Source organism: Labeo rohita, chromosome 24 (assembly GCF_022985175.1).
Source record: "Labeo rohita strain BAU-BD-2019 chromosome 24, IGBB_LRoh.1.0, whole genome shotgun sequence".
NCBI lineage: Eukaryota > Metazoa > Chordata > Actinopteri > Cypriniformes > Cyprinidae > Labeo > Labeo rohita.
In genome coordinates this window covers 20866961-20883444 of record NC_066892.1, presented here as the reverse complement: position 1 = coordinate 20883444, position 16484 = coordinate 20866961, and the positions used below count along the sequence as shown (strand labels likewise).

General features: G+C 35.4%; 3 protein-coding genes across 3 annotated transcripts; 2 read left to right on the top strand and 1 right to left on the bottom strand.

Moving 5' to 3' along the window:
• Positions 1-381: 381 nt before the first annotated feature.
• On the bottom strand, positions 382-3052 carry zfand1 (zinc finger, AN1-type domain 1). The gene is made up of 8 exons (XM_051098079.1): positions 2963-3052; positions 2676-2718; positions 2210-2249; positions 1828-1955; positions 1529-1620; positions 1227-1348; positions 985-1140; positions 382-698 (listed from the first exon to the last, which is right to left on the bottom strand). Exons 1-8 carry the CDS (start codon positions 3015-3017, stop codon positions 522-524), a joined length of 813 nt encoding a protein of 270 aa, XP_050954036.1. The 5' UTR covers positions 3018-3052; the 3' UTR covers positions 382-521.
• A 2625-nt stretch (positions 3053-5677) lies between these two features.
• On the top strand, positions 5678-8199 carry chmp4c (charged multivesicular body protein 4C). The gene is made up of 5 exons (XM_051098083.1): positions 5678-6113; positions 7194-7371; positions 7554-7662; positions 7838-7964; positions 8079-8199. The coding sequence occupies exons 1-5, from the start codon at positions 5864-5866 to the stop codon at positions 8138-8140; spliced, it is 726 nt and encodes a 241-aa protein (XP_050954040.1). The 5' UTR covers positions 5678-5863; the 3' UTR covers positions 8141-8199.
• A 901-nt stretch (positions 8200-9100) lies between these two features.
• Positions 9101-14868, top strand: LOC127155683 (GTPase IMAP family member 4). The gene is given in 4 exon segments (XM_051098078.1): positions 9101-9208; positions 10313-10572; positions 10574-11093; positions 13162-14868. Coding segments are annotated over 4 exon segments (837 nt in total). The 5' UTR covers positions 9101-9177; the 3' UTR covers positions 13188-14868.
• Positions 14869-16484: the final 1616 nt, after the last annotated feature.

Sequence of the window (16484 nt, the reverse complement as noted above, 5' to 3'; positions counted from 1 at the left end):
CATTCAATTCAGATACCAAGTGTCTGGTTTCAGGATTAGATGATAAGAGATCGTGAATAACATGATTTTCAGGTTTGTTTATAAACTGTGGAATATTTTTCTTTACGTAATTTCTAATTTGCAAATAGCGGAAAAAGTGAGACTGCGGGAATGTAAACTTACTTTTAAGTTGTGAAAAAGATGCAAAATGATCATCTATATAGAGATCTCCTATACAGCATAAACCTTTTCTCCTCCATCTTGAAAAAGCACCATCTATCTGCGAAGGCTCAAATGAGTGATTGCATGATATTGGTGTATAAGCTGAGACTTTTGGTAAATTATAAGAGTGTGTGTTTAATTTTTAATAAATTAATATATAGAACAAAAGAATAAGCATCATGCCATTGACCCATTTATTAAAAATAAGCAAATCATGTGTGAAATATATTTACAATAGCCATAGTCCAATCTGACACCCTTTGTTTCCTACTTAAACTATTTTACTTTAAAACTCTCCTGAATGGTTGTGGGATTTTCTCTCAGGAGGAAGATATATAGGCTGTGACATCATCCAGTCCAGAGCTCTCGTTATCCAGGTACTCCAGAATGACGTTGCCTCCGTTGTGCAGGGGACAGTCTGTATGAGAGAGCAGTGACTGGAGGCTAGCGTCCATCTTAAAGGCTTCACCCGTCTCAGGGTGACACAAACGCAGTTTCTGTGCAGAGCATAGTTGTATGTTTATGTGAATTGTATTCACCAAATAATGAAGAAATCAATTTGTTACATATAATTACTAAAACAGTGGCTCCCAACCACATTCCTGGAGCCCCCAACATTGCACATTTTGCATGTCACCTTAATAAAAACCTGATTCAGCTTATAAGTAGAGACTCCAAAACTTAAAATGGGTGCGTCAGACAAAGGAGATATGCAAAATGTACAGAGAGAGGATGGGGCACTGTCCAATAGAACAAAAATTTATGTGGTGCTGTATGGCTGACCTTAGCTGTGAGCACGTTGTTGTTGTTCTTCAGACTGGCCTGAGATGCAGCAAAGTCCACTACTTTGCCAACACTCCACTTACTGCAGAAGAACATGGGCGAACTAGGGTCTTTAGCCTCTTTGGGCAGAAACACCTGGAAATACGTTCGTTCAGTCTGCAGAGGAGTAATGTCTGATGTAATATTTGTCTTAAAGGAATGCAAAGAAAGGTACATTGTAATATAAGTTTTGGCTTGGATACCTGTGGCAGTCCTTTATCTCCTGCCGCATGCATTTTAAGCTTCATCAGAGCAACTTTTGCAGCAGTTGCAGCATTTTTTGCTCCTTTTCTACCTTTATTTGGTGGTGCATTTTTCTTTGACTCTGTTGGAAGTATCATAGAGATTATTCCTTGGCTTTCTAAGAATGATTTGGAATCACAAACTCTTCAAGATTAGATGCTACTGCCCTCATGTGGACAAAAAAAATACGTACTCCAAACAGCAGGAGACAGAAACTTAAATCCAATACAATCCAGTGCAAATGTACTGCTAAAAAACTGACCCACTATCTTCTGCACCAGCTCCTTTGTTGCAGCCATGCGAGGCTTTGGAGTCTCCAGTTTCTCACACTTATGGTCATCTTGATGCCGATGTCTGAAACCAAAGGAAAACAGCCAGATATGTAGAGCACTCGATTTTAGATGAGGACATAGCACCTAATACACCATCTGTGATTATATGCACAAAACATTGTTTTAATGGGGTTTTCCAGTCTGTCTGTCTATTAGTTTGAGACTTCAGTGGTGTGAGAAATGTATGGAATGCGTGACTATTAAATGATGTTTTGTAAGAGTTTTATACGTGAGGCAGAAGTGCTTTTCACAGTGTGGGCAGATGACAGGCAGCAGCTCTTTCCCTCTGCAATCCTCAAAGCTACATGGATATGATGTGCTTCCCCCAGACCCAGAGATCTCTTTCTTCTCCAGCACCTGAAAGTAAGAAGAGAATAATCTGTAACAGCCACTTAAACCATAGGAATTAGTAAAAGAAACACACACACACACATTCATTAATTTATACACATCATACATTTGTATTTATATGTGTGTGTTTGTGTATATGTATGTGTATGTGTATGTATGCATATGTTGTTGTTGTAACACTGTATATTACAATAATTCTTAATTTTACTTTTTTTTTTTTTTGTTTGTCTTAGTCTTTAGTAAAACCATTTCTCACTCACCTCTGGACAAGAGTGGGAGTCCCGGCTTCTGTGTTCCAAACTTTAGCCAGTAGAAGAGATGTAATGTTACATGAGAAAACAATTGCAGTGAATAGAATGAAGTATCTCAAATTGAATGTCTTATTCACGACTAATACTCCTACAAAATTAATTAATCTACTATACAAAAAGCTTCAACACCTGTGTGTCCCCACAAAATATACTGTGGAATTACCATTGCATAATAATAGCATGGAATGTAATAAATACTATGGTAGTGAATGGTTTACCATATAATTTTTCTGGCATTCCAAAAATGCCATGATGCCATAACAACATGATAGGACCACCATAGTACTATTTTGCCCAGTCATTTTCTTTTCTTTATTATTACTAATTTATTAATTATTTAAATTATTTAAATAAATTAATTAGTACAGATCTGAGATTATCTGTTTATGTTATAACCATAGCGTCAAAATATTACCAAAACACTCCAGAACAGCCGCTGCATACGAATGGTAGAAAATCTGCATTGAAACAAGAAAATGATTAAAAATAATTCGAATGAAATTCCTTTTTTATATAAAGTAATAATGAGTGCAGATGACTGCTGCTGACTCACATCACACTGCAGTTACATCTTATATTTACAACGGCTATCTGAATAAATAAAGACCCTGGAAACAGACTGTAAATTGTAATTTCTACTTGAAGTGACTCTAGTGAGACTATTTTTTCACTGGTTTAGATAGCAAATATTAAAGAACGCACCTTTTTGTTTGCAAGACTCAATTTCACAATGTTTTCCAATGTCTAGTTCAGCCATTTTAAATGACGTCACACAATAATTTCAACATAAAAGTCTCTTTAAAAACAATCTCAAGTTTTTCTCTCCCATCTCAGAGATGGTGGATGTATTATTGAGAGATAACTGTACTTATGGCAAGCAACGTTGTCATGTAAATCTGTGTTCTGACTATCCATAAATATTTTATACAGCTACAAATTTATGAGTAGTTTGACGAGTAGTATTACTTAGACTACGGCTGTCAAACATTTAATTGTGATTAATTAAATATTTTTTCTTAAATAAATCCATGCATGTGTGTGTTTATATATGCATAATAAATATACACAGCACATACGCTTATATTATATAAACACAAACTTATTTTGCATGCGATTAATCACGATTAATCATTGACAGCCCTAATTTAGACTAGTCAATGATATTTAGATATGTCTTTAAATCTCTGGCTTTAAATACCAACATAATTGAATTATCTATAATTCAAGATTACTAACAATTAGAACTGGAGAGACCAGTGAGTTGTTAACTGCTGTTACTGAATCACTGAATCTGTGATTAGACTTAATAACCGGATCAGTCTGATTTGTGAATGAAACATTCAAACATTTTCTTGTGAACTGATCCACTGATTCATTAAAATTATCTCATTCAAAAGAATCATTCATTCACAAATTCACAAACATGAATTGAGAAATCAAATTTTCCTTGACATTTTGACATACAGAAGATATATATTTGTTGTACTATAAAAACCATCCTTGTTTGTCCAAAAAGCTTTTTATTTTAAACCGAGCTGCCCAAACAATTAATTTTATGTTTCGTCTCAGTATGACAGCATAGTGTGACTACAGACCACTTCAGTAGAAGACCAGTCCCTACTTTTACATCACTGCCTCTTTAGTCCCATTACCCCCCACAAAGGCTATGAGGCAGTGGGTCAGGCCAATGTGTCCCTGTGGTACAAAAAAGGAAAAAAACCCTTTGTGCTAGACTCCCCAATACCGTCATCTAGCCTGTTCTGTGACACAGTTACTGCTGCTGTCAACAGGTGCTAAAAAACAATTTGTGTCATTCCAGCAGTTCAGCCAGTGATGTCTACCAATCAGCGAGCTGTTTTAAGGCTCCGAGCAACCGAGGTTCTGCTGCTAACAAGCAGCAATTTTTCTTGCGTACAGGCACACAGTATAGCTTTACCTGTAGGTGTAAGGATCCATTCTATAGGAGTGTTGTTCCAAGGCACTTTATAGAGGTGCACCCATGTAAGATGTTTGTGCTGCAGCAGGGCTGATCCTCTCCACACACATTAATACTGTTTTATAGTGTAGATGTGAATTCAACCCTAGGCTCTCAGGTCCTGTCGAGTTTACCTATTTTTAGCACACAGGTTCAGGTTCTGTGTAATGCACAGCTTGCAGAGCAGACTTCCTTTCAGTATGGTGGCATGGGTATTAACAATCCTATAGTGTTAACACCATGATGCAGCATTTACGTGCTTGAAAGGGAAGATCTCAGGGTCTTGTACATAACCCTGTTCCCTGAGAGGGAATGATGATGTCAGTTGCAGACGCCATTTTATGGCCTTGGTGACGCACTGCGCTTTGTCACCTGGCCCGTCTTTTGCCAGTAAGAATTGGCATGTATCTACACATGCTGTAGACACCAGTCAGGCTGAAGGCATTCAAATAGCGTCAACACCATAACACAGCATCATTCCCTTCCCAGGGAACCAGATTACACTGTCAGAAAAAAAGGTACAGTTCTGTCACTGGGGCGGTACCCTAAGGTACAAAAGTGAAAAGGCACATGTTTGCACCTAAACGGTACATATTAGTATCTTAAAGGTACGTTTTAGTACTTTGAATGTACATATTAGTATTTTTTTACTTTTGCACCTTAGGGTACCGCTCCAGTGACAGAACTGTACCTTTTCTGAGAGTGCATGTGTAACCTTAAAACGTTTTCTTCTGTAAAATTTATTTGCAAAATTTCTCTGCTGTTTAGAATTTACTCCTGCAAATGTTATGTGTTCCATGTTTACATTACACAGTTATTCATAAATTGTCCCCTTTTGTAGATGGTAATGAAGCTGAAAGACTAACACCTGTGTTCAGCTAAATGTAACTGTTTTGATAGTATTTAAACTTTCAGATTTGGAATATACTTCAGTATGTCTTTACTGTATAAATGTAGCAAATTGCTGTTTTGAACTTAAGTTCCAAAGTATGTAAATGTGCAAATTGCTCTGTAAATCAATACACTGAGTTTTGGTTGGCAGTTTTGGCTATGCAGATATATTGTCACGTCTATATACTATGTCTATATACATATCACACGTCTATAATACTATAGAATACCCCCGTGTTACTAAGTACCCATTATTTCTTAAGGGATATATGTGGGGCATAGATTAGCATAGTTGTTGAGAAACGTAATATCATGGATGTGTTAGGTGAACAGCGATTTAAGCAATAATTTACACCCTAATATTTGCATTGTGAAACTTCAAAATTTATAGAATTTAAAATATTCCGGAAATATCTAAAATAAGGTAATTATTTTTTATACCTGTCATACCTGACTAATGAGAGAGCACATACGGGCTGCTGTAACCAACCCATTGTGTAATCCCGTTCTATTCTGCATTTCAGTGGGCGTGTCTTCAGAGACATTCACGTGGAGCAATTTACGTGCGTACAGGTGTTGAATTTCAGGAAGAGTAAGGCTGGATAATGTTGGTGTTTTGAACTGAATCTGAAAAAAGCAGACTATCAGGAATTGCCACTTTCTCTCGCGATTCTGTATCTGTCCGATACTTTAAATCAGTTGGCTCTTTAATTAGAATTAAAAGCATTACCTTCAAAATGAGTAAAATTTCAAAGATGTTTAAAGTTAGCTCATCAAGCTCATCCAGCTCCAGGCCTAGTTCTGGTTCTAGTTCTGGATCCAGTTCTAGATCTAAGCATCGGTCCCGGTCTAGTCCATCACCTCAAGAGGCCATCAACAGACTGAGAGAGACGGAGGCCATGTTAACCAAAAAACAGGAATATTTGGAGAGCAGAATCCAGCAAGAGATCATGATTGCCAAGAAAAACGGCACCAAAAACAAGAGAGGTATGTAGAAGGGGTCTTTCTGCTTATGAGCACTTTTAGCCATGTGGACTTTTTAATATATAGACCACTCTCAAAACAAAGTTTTCAAACTAGATATTGTTTATTTAATTCGTTTGTTTAATTTACAACATAAAACAGGAGAATTGTCATTTTTATACTTTTGTCCATTGATAGATTGATAGTTCACTGATACTGTTGTCTGCTGTTGTCCTAAACAAGTTGGCTAAACAAACTTTTGAGAATGTTGTGGTGGAAGTAAAACAAGAACTGTGGGACAGTCATTTGTGTAAAGAGTGATTACATTCTTTACACTTTCATTTCACTCATTATTTAGATATTATAGTTTTAAACATTATAGTTTAACAAAATGTATACAGAATAACATAGCAAAAATGATGGTAAAAATGCATTACCCTTTTTATAATACAGTCTATAATACAGTCAGAGCCTTGACACAATATACAGCTGTAAATGATTAAACTGCCTGTTATATAATATGTTTTTAAAAGCGTCATCATTTACATCTGGTAAGTGTAACAACACCCCACTGAAACATGTCAGTGAAACATGGCTTTTGTTTATGTGGAGTGACCACGCCCTGTTGCACATAAAAAAAATGCAGTTCATCTGGACACTCCTGGACATTTACAGTTTTGCCTTTTGTGCATTTACACAAACATGTAGTTTACACCCAGATAACAAGGTGCATTCATTTAAAAGGCAGATTTTTATTCACGCATCTTGGATAGATTTCTATGAGCTTGCTGTCCAATCTTTCATGTACTTTTTAATATGATCTTGCAGAATTTACAAAAGTAAACCTATTTTTTGTATAAAATTTGACACTTTTTTTTTTAATAATTGCTGATTTTTCTTGTTTGCAAGCTATGTGGATTCAGTTTTTTTTTTTGTTTTCCCTCAGTAGTGAAAGAGAACAACTTTAAAAAGTCTTTTTAAAATGCAATTGATCATATTCAGAAAGATGTAAATGTAAGAAAATCATTTAATTTTAATATTTTACTGTTGCTTTAAAATGTATGATGATGCCACAATATTAGATCCCCAAATTGTTTTTTTTAGCTGCACTTCAGGCTCTTAAGAGGAAGAAACGGTTTGAACAGCAGCTGACGCAGATTGACGGGACCCTATCTACTATTGAATTCCAGCGAGAGGCCCTTGAAAATGCCACCACAAACACAGAGGTTCTGAAGAACATGGGTTATGCAGCTAAAGCCATCAAAGGGATTCACCAGAACATGTGCGTTTTAATTTTGTTTCTTTTGTTTTTCCAGTCATCACCACACAGCTCTCAGGAATACTTGGTTAGACTGATCTGTACTACAAAATTCTGGTTTACCAGTGGATTAAACAGACAACTTACTGCTTTTCGTTGTGTGCAAATGTCATCAGATCATAAATTATTCTGTCTCTCATTTCCAGAGATCTGGATAAGATTGACTCCCTTATGCAGGACATTACAGAGCAACAGGAAGTAGCTCAAGAGATCAGTGATGCCATCTCAAAACCTTTTGGTGATCAGTTTGATGAGGTAGATGTTATATAAAAATGTAGCTCCACTTTAAAGTTCATTAAGTTGTTTGCTCTGGTTCATTAATTCCTTCATTCTTCCATTTATGTATGCTTTTTAAAATGTTTCTGATTATTTATGGTGCCATAGTTTATATGTGCTCATGTATATATGTGTGTGTGTTTTTTTTTTTAAGGATGAATTGTTGGCAGAGCTAGCAGAGTTAGAACAGGAAGAACTAGAAGAAAGTATGAAGAATATGGGCAGGTTACCAAGTGTACCAACCACCAAATTGCCTAGCACAAGACCAAGCCACCGTGCAAGTAAGTATAAAAACCCATTCAGTCTCTACAAACCCTTTAAAATTCAGCAAAACAAATCAGGCCTTATATACAGTCTCCCATTTATCTAAAATGTCTGTTATTTCACTCTTTCAGCCTCAAAGAAAAGAGTGGAGGATGATCATGACATGAAGAGGTTGGCTGCCTGGGCCTCATAAGCAGCACAAACTTAGAATGTATTATTATAAGATTTTTTTTTTTTTTGTATATATAAAAAGTAGAGAAATTAATCTAAATATTTGTAATTTGTATTTAAACTAATTATTTTGTTGTGTGTTGATCTTTAAGATGAAGGATTACTTTGCTAGCAACTTGGTGTAAATAGTAACATTTTATTATTAAAACTGTTCATTTTTAATTGTAAATGTAAAATCTGGGATTGGGTAAAAAAAAAAAAAAAAAACTGTGCATATCCAATAACTGATCCAATAAATAATGATTTAAAAGTGTGTTTGCAATGCTGTAAAGTCTTGGTTTTGACACACAATTACAGTACTTACTAAATATATAGTAAATGTATTCCAAAATGGGAATTATATAAAAATAACTACTTGGCAGTTCAATTAAAAATCCTGCTGATAAGACAATCAGTGTTACTAGCAACTATAGTAACCATGGTTTTGAACACGTACTGTACAGAGCTTGTCTGAACCTCATATCCGCTAGATGGCCCCGTGAGCTCGTTTGATTGCGCGCTCACACTCCTCCTATTGGTGATGGGAAGTCTGACTCGTTCCGAATCGGTTCATTTGAATCATTTGTTTCTTAGAACTTGACAGTTTATTAGAATCATTATTAATATTGTTTTTGTTTTTATTAAAAATAGAGTGTTTATTGTAATGTCATGTGTCCCATTTCGGTTCAGCCATGATTTAGCTGGTAAATCTATGAAGTAATTTAGAACCTTTATTTAATTTGCAGTTACATTGTTAAAGTGTTGATAAATGGCCAGCTTTTTCAGTGTCAACCTAGGCATAAACATATTTAAATATTTTGTTTGCAACAATTGTTCTTTAATAGTTTACTCGAGCACCGTTCGAATCGGTTCAACTGATTCTTTGAAAAGATCCGACTCAAAAAACGATTCATTCACGAATCAGATTCAGACACCTCTCCCGCCCTTCAAGAAGCAAGCAGGAAATCGCTCTTTTCTCCCGGATTACTGACACGTCTAAAGTTCCAAAAAGGCATCATCATGAGCTCAAACGGACCACCAGATTCAACCGGTAAGTTATTTTAAAGTATACTGTTCAATAATGCTTTATAACTCGGCAGTTGTACTTAAATTTGGTATGTGCGCACTACTGTAGCCGGTAAATGTGTGGGTCGGGTGAATGTGACACGTCTCACTGTTTTCCGCTGCTCTCAGGTATGACACTCACAGGTGGACTAAATGCGCAGCAGACACTCTCACATGATAAAATGCAAGTTTCATGAGTTTTTCATTATTAATCAATGTATTAGAAGGTCTATTAGAAGTAAAACAGTGACTGTTTTACTTATAAGCACCATTTAGAACATCATCGCAACAGTGTGTTTTACGATGAAAGCCTCTTTTAACGTGCTCAATGGCGAGTTTTTATAGGAATACGTGTAGTGCTTTAGTATTAATGTTGATTGGCAGGTTAGTTGACTATTTAAAATAGAAAAGAAAAGAAAGAAATGAAAATCTTGGTCATCCATTTCCTCTTTGCTTAAGCCTTAAGGAGAAACTATGTCATAAGATCACATTTCAGATATAGACACTCTGGGCTTTCAGAGTTTACATCATCGTTACATCAATCCTTCCTGATTAAAGCTTGCTTGACATGTCTCCATAATGAAATATTATTGAAGGTAATGATAAAAATGATAAATAGAGTACAGTGTAAACATATATTGTTCAGAAGTTTGGGGTCAAAAAGATATTATATTAGAATGGTTTCTAAAGTATCATTTAACACTGAACACTGGATTAATGGCTGCTGAAAGTTAGCCTTGATATCACAGGAATAAATTACATTTGAAGAGACATTAAAATAGAGAGTATTTGTTTTAAATTGTAATAAAATTTCACAGTATTATTGTTTTACTGTATTTTTGATCAAATAATTGCAGCCTTGGAAAGCATTAGACTTTTAAAAAACATTTAAAAATCTTGCCAAGCACAAACTTTTAAACAGTAGTATAACAACAAATTAACACATTCACAATAAATTAATAAAATAATTAGACAATACAGTTATCCTCACTTATGATTTAAGTAAATAATACAACTTATAAAATAACCTTGGATGCTGATTGGTCAGTATATAAAATATATATATAAATAATGTATTGGTACCTTACAGCTGATGACCAACTTGACCCTGAGGAAGAGAAACGATTGGCAGCAGCTGCCCGTGAAGCTAACCGTCTCCCAGAGCTCCGGCTGATCCTGCTGGGTTGGCGATGGCCAGGTAAAAGCCTGACCGGCAACACCATTCTGGGCCGCGAAGAATTTCGTCTGGAACGTGCCGCCGAATTCTGTGTAAAGCGTGAAACCGAGGTGGATCGGCGCCAAGTAACAGTAGTAGACACTCCTGGCTGGTTCTCAGCCCAAACCACGCCAGGCAGACTACCAGCAGGAGATGGTCCGAAGCGTAGCTATGTGCTCACCTGGACCACATGCCTTCTTGCTGGTCATACCGGTGGGCATGTTCACAGAAACAGACCGGGCTCGTATAGAGGAGAATTTAGCACTTTTTGGGGAGGATGTGTGGAAGCACACCATGGTGGTGTTCACCTGGGCAGAGGTTTTGAAGGACAGGTCCATAGAAAGACATATACGAAGGGAAGGTCGTGACCTTCAGTGGGTGGTGGACAAATGTAAGAAGAGGTACCACGTCATCAATAACTATATTTTTGGCGAACACCCACAGCTGCCCCAGCTGATGGAAAAGGTTGAGAAGATTGTAGCTGAAGAAGGTGGTTACTTCACCCTTAAGACAGATGAAACTAAAACACAAAGTCAAACCCAGAGTCTGAATCTGAACACCAATTCAGTGAAGGAGAACAGGGAGCTTGGCGCTAGACCCAAACAGAACGGCTCCTGCAACTCGCTGCGGGCCATGGACGTGGATCCTCCACAGAGTGAGTTAAAGTCATAGCATACAATGCACAGTAGCACTCACAGTGCTGTTCTGGTTATTAGCATGTCTCAGAAGAATTATTTGTTTCTTATTGCATCTGGGACATCACTGTTTATTTCTTCTAAACTTCTGTTTTCTGATAAAGTTTGAATTCAGTTCCTCTTACTTCTATTACTAATGGCTCACGTTAAAACACTATTTATACATAATTCATTGAGCTAGAAATTGATGATTTTCCTGCAACCATTTCCATTGGTCCTACTACTACTACAAAAAAAAAAATAAAAAATTAACACCAGCTACTAGAACATTTTTGCATATTTATGAATACAAGAAAAATATATTTTGTATTTTTCAAGAAATTTTATTTTTTTAATTTTTTAAAAAGTACAAAAAAATAATTACAAAATGCATTTTATTATTTATTACTGAATGACCAATTATTGGCCAAAATTGGCAATTCTTTGTAATGAAATATTAAAATATTTTATTATAAATTACAGGCATCAAAATTCCACAGCCCTGTAAAGTTTAGTTCCAACCTTGGTCCAACACACATACACATTTTTAAAATAAGCCTGAAGTATGTGATTAGATGAATCATGTGCATTTGATTAGGGTTGAATCTAAACTGTGCCGGGCTGTGTCCCTCCAGGAACTGAGTTTGACACACCTGTTATGAATTATTTGTCCATGCACATCATCATTATTATTATGATTTTTAATTTATATGATTTTTAATCCGCTTCTCTACAGAAACCGGTCACTCTGAGATTGCAGGAATAGCAAACAACAACAATCCAATTAGTCTGCGATTAACCAATTTAAATCCCGCCTTACATTTTTTTCCTTGTTCAAGAAGCCTTGACAATAGGCGTCACAATAGGGAAGAAAAACTACAGTTTCATGCTGACTTTAAATGTCAGATTATTTTCATAAAACTTTTTCTTAAAAAAAGTAATAGTTAATTAATAACAAATAATGTACTAAAATGTAATGTTGTGACCACTGTAATGTATTAATACATATATTTTCCATTGATTTTGTTTACCTTTTAAAAAGCTATTAGCAAACAATGGTAATACTGTTAAATCAATATATTAAGGCATTTTATTATATTTTATTATATGCAAGCTAAATTGGGACATAAATTGCAAAAATGATACTGAATTGTATTCGGTAGACATGTAGAATTAAAGGAGAAGTTCACTTCCAGAACTAAAATTTACAGATGATTTACTCATCCCCTTGTCATCCAAGATGTTTGTGTCTTTATTTCCTTAGTCGTAAAGAAATTGTTTCTTGAGGAAAACATTTCAGGAATTATCTCCATATAGTGGACTTCAATGGTGCCCCCAAGCTTGAACTTCCAAAATGCAGTTTAAATGCAGCTTCAAAGTGCTCTAAACGATCCCAGTCGAGAAAGAAATGATCAGTTATTTTCTAAACAAATTGACAATTTTATATACTTTTTTAACCTCAAACGCTCGTCTTGTTTATTCTCCGCAATCCGCATGCAAACTCTGTGTAATCCGGGTCAATGCGGTTAGGTCTGTCGAAAAACTCCCATCTCGTTTTCTCCTCCAACTTCAAAATCATCCTACATCGCTGCAGAAGTACCGACCCAGTGTTTACAAAGTGAACATGCAACGAAGATCAAATGCCCTTTATATAAAAGTATATAAATTATACATTTGTTTAGAAAATGACAGACCGTTTTGCTAGATAAGACCCTTCTTCCTCGGCTGGGATTGTTTAGAGCTATTTGAAGCTGCATTTGAACTGCATTTTGGAAGTTCAAACTTGGGGGCACCAATAAAGTCCACTATATAGAGATAATTCCTGAAATGTTTTCCTCAAAAAACATAATTTTTTATTGGCTAAAGAAAGAAAGATATGAACCTCTTGGATGATAAGGGGGTGAGTAAATTATCTGTAAATTTTTGTTCTGGAAGTGAACTTCTCCTTTAATTCAGTACTGTAACATTGTGTCATAATGAAAACTTTTTTTTGTTGCATGATACAGCATTTCATTTGTGTGATGTAATTTCTTTTTGTTGTCTCTGCAGGTTTGGTTAAAGGAGTGAGTGATTAAGGCTGTGATAACAGTTCCAGTGCTGCTGTATTCATTACCTCAATTTCACTGCTCTTAAATTATGAAACACCCACTAGCCACATATCAGTCCAGAAGTCCAGCTTCAGGTTGTAAGGCAGGCAAATGTCCCTGTATTATATAATTCTTACCCCACAAAATACAAGATAGTCCCAATACAAATGATCAAGTCAAATTGGTGTTAGTAAATCAGTTGTACAACACCCCGTTCAGTAATTAAAAACATTTGTAAAGATGGTATATCTTGCAGATATCACTAGTATACATACTTACCCAAGCAGCTGTGTCTCTATACTGTATTATGTCTGAAGGATACATTAGCACAGAGAATAATAAGGTAATGGAGTCATTAGTCAATCAGAAACACTCAACATTCATAAATTATTTGCACTAATGAGTTTAACCTAATAGCTTGTAAAATGTCTCAACTAATGCACTAATACAGTTGTCAGATAAGAGTCTGTCTCAGTCATGTTATTGTAGCATTGGTTAGTTACATTTGTGACAGTTGCTATGGAATTATAAATTGTCCAAAACCATGTTACGTTTTCCAGTTATTTCACATCAGTTTAGCTGCTGATTCAGGTATTTCAGACACAGCAGATGTTTGCTAATGATATTATTTTCTAGTAATATCGTTATTGCTGTTTTATTATTTGAGTGTATGCTTAAATGCTTTTAAGTTACTGATTGTTTTAAGATTACTGTGATATATTTTATTTTCTAAATGTATTTGTTTTACATTCTATCTTGATTGTACGAATTATAAATGGCTTCCTTTCTGAAACTGAGGCTGAGTAACTATTGTTATAAGCACTCTAAATATCAACACTGTTAAAGTTTTGTCACTGTCAAGTTCTGATGGAACATATCTGCTACCTGTATATCTGCTATCAATTGATTTACATGAATGCATTCCTTTCTAGATCTGTTGACATTTCTGAAAGCCATAAAAATCTCCTTTCCAGATGCCTTATCATGAGCCAGTTTTTCAGTTGCCTAATGATAATGTAAAGCTGCACTGCTGTGAAATATTTCTGGTTCACTCTTGATCTGTGGATAAGATGCAGTTACCAAGTTGTTTTCTTCATCTGACATAATATATATTTAGCATTCATATTTCTATTATTATTATTATAACATTTTTACTATACTGTATCTATAACAAAATATATAATTATAACGTTTTTAAATCTTTGTTATATTTTTTACTACAGCACATTTTATTTTTGCTGTCATGAAAAGATCACAGAATCTGAGTCGGTCAAAAAGAACGTGTCTTGTTAAAATATTCTGGCCCTTTACGTGTTGTTACACGTCTGTTACTGCTTATAACCACAAGATGGCGCCATAATTTAACAGCATATATGTAGGATAACTTTTTTTGTTTTTTTGACTGTCGTGGTCTAATCACAGGCAGGACTGTTAATAACTATAATTAATTCTGCATTTATCTGAATATTTAATATTAAAATGCCTAAGACCAATGTTAAACACAACATGAAATAATATTTCAGTAAAAATAAAGATGACACAAGCACACGTTGTAAACACAGATCAGTTATAAACCAGAGCTATAGAAGTGCAGGACAAATCTATAATCCATTAGAGCTACTAAAATTAAGGAACATTTTTCCACTTTACTGTAGGCCGCTGGTGTATTGAAATCAATGCACAGGCACTCTACCCATAACCCTCTGGAGTGTATTGATCAACAAAGCAACAATCTCAGCATTGTTTGATGGTGATAGTAGTGTTTTGTTCTTTGTGTTAACATCCTTGATAGTGTAAGTGGATGACAGTCCACACTTCTGCTTGGAAGTTGTTAAGGGATCAGAAGGCTACTTAAAAGTAAAAAAAAAAAATAATAATAAGTTGTGTTTCTGTGTTTTACATTGTTCATTTATTATCCTTTCAGTAATTTGTGTATTGTCCATTGGTGACAGTATGTACCCTTATTTCCAGTTTCTCATATCAAGTTGCTTTTCACATGCACCTTAAATCTTCTGTAAAGTAGTAGCCTATTGTTTTTCTATATTAGATCCCATAGTTCTTTGCATGAATGACAATTGTATAAGAATTCCATGACACTTTCATCATTCCAGAGTCTTTTGTAACCCAGAGATTTGAGGAGATATTCCATATCAGGAAAACAGGGAAATGATTCAGCAGTTGGCAAGAGGAATTCAAGTATACACATAGGACTGCTGGGATTGTCAGGAGGCCCATAAGTTTTTTTTTTTTTATACACAGGGGGTCATGGCGATGGAAAACTATAAGATGGAAAAAGAAAAAAAAAACATTTATCTGCTTAAGTTGTGCATTTCTCCAAGAAAGTAGATGTAAAACTTTTTGTGAGAACACATATTCCCCATTGTCCATGGTAATGCTGTATCAGTATGCTTATATGAGTAACTGAGACCTTTTTTCTTAATGGAAGATTTAAGGCAAAAGATTATATAATTGTAAAATAATTTCAACTCAAATCATTTAATGTCCAAGTATGTATTTATTTGGTAAGTATTAGATGAGTTGAAAAAAAAAAAATACAAATCCAGTGACAACTGTCCTTCACTTCGCCCACTTTCCGATCTGTGTCAGCACAGACAAAACATTTACTTTTAACTATGGTACTTCCCAATAAAACCATCAGAAAATCCCATGTTCCAGGAACTCTTGATCCACAGCAGTTCCTCTTTAGATGACAATACCGTCTTGCCTTTATAAATACTCTTTGGCTGGAATTACTGTTTCCCCTTTAAATGAAATAGCAACCCTCAAAAAAAAAAAAAAAAAAAACCACAGGAAAATGACACGCAGCCAGACTGGAAAATAAACAAAATACCAGTGTAGTTAAGTGGCTTAATATGAGAAAAGGATAAAATAGGTACTAAATGGGATGTGTAAATCGCAATAGGATTTATCATAATGATTTTCAAGAAAAAAAACAAATCAAGATCTACATAACTCCGCATACATTAAGTAAAATTTGAAACACTCTTTGCACAAATGCATTTGCTATTTGTTTGTCAAACAACCTGAATCTTATGCTGTCAAGCATGGCCCCGTGCTCCCCATCCCTAACATTGCAGTGTGTGGTATATATCTGTCTGAGCGGGAGAATATATAAGTGAGGGTACTTCACTTGAGCAGGCACATGTTTACACAGATCTCACATTTCCTGTCCCAGGTCTCCTGGATTTCCGTAGTTCCTGAGCCATTAGGTTCTGGATCCTGTAGCCATTGTAACAGGCTATTTTTCAGCACACATGGTCGCTT

Bases quoted from the DNA above. Each gene is read 5' to 3' on its own strand.
- zfand1 (XM_051098079.1), bottom strand. From the start codon at position 3,017: ATGGCTGAACTAGACATTGGAAAACATTGTGAAATTGAGTCTTGCAAA. The intron at 1,621-1,827 runs GTATAAAACTCT...CTTTGGTTTCAG, and splicing joins GAAAAGCACTTCTGCCTCAC to ACATCGGCATCAAGATGACC. The intron at 1,349-1,528 runs GTCAGTTTTTTA...TACTTCCAACAG, and splicing joins GCTGGTGCAGAAGATAGTGG to AGTCAAAGAAAAATGCACCA.
- chmp4c (XM_051098083.1), top strand. From the start codon at position 5,864: ATGAGTAAAATTTCAAAGATGTTTAAAGTTAGCTCATCAAGCTCATCC. The intron at 7,372-7,553 runs GTGCGTTTTAAT...TCTCATTTCCAG, and splicing joins AAAGGGATTCACCAGAACAT to AGATCTGGATAAGATTGACT. The intron at 7,965-8,078 runs GTAAGTATAAAA...TCACTCTTTCAG, and splicing joins AAGACCAAGCCACCGTGCAA to CCTCAAAGAAAAGAGTGGAG.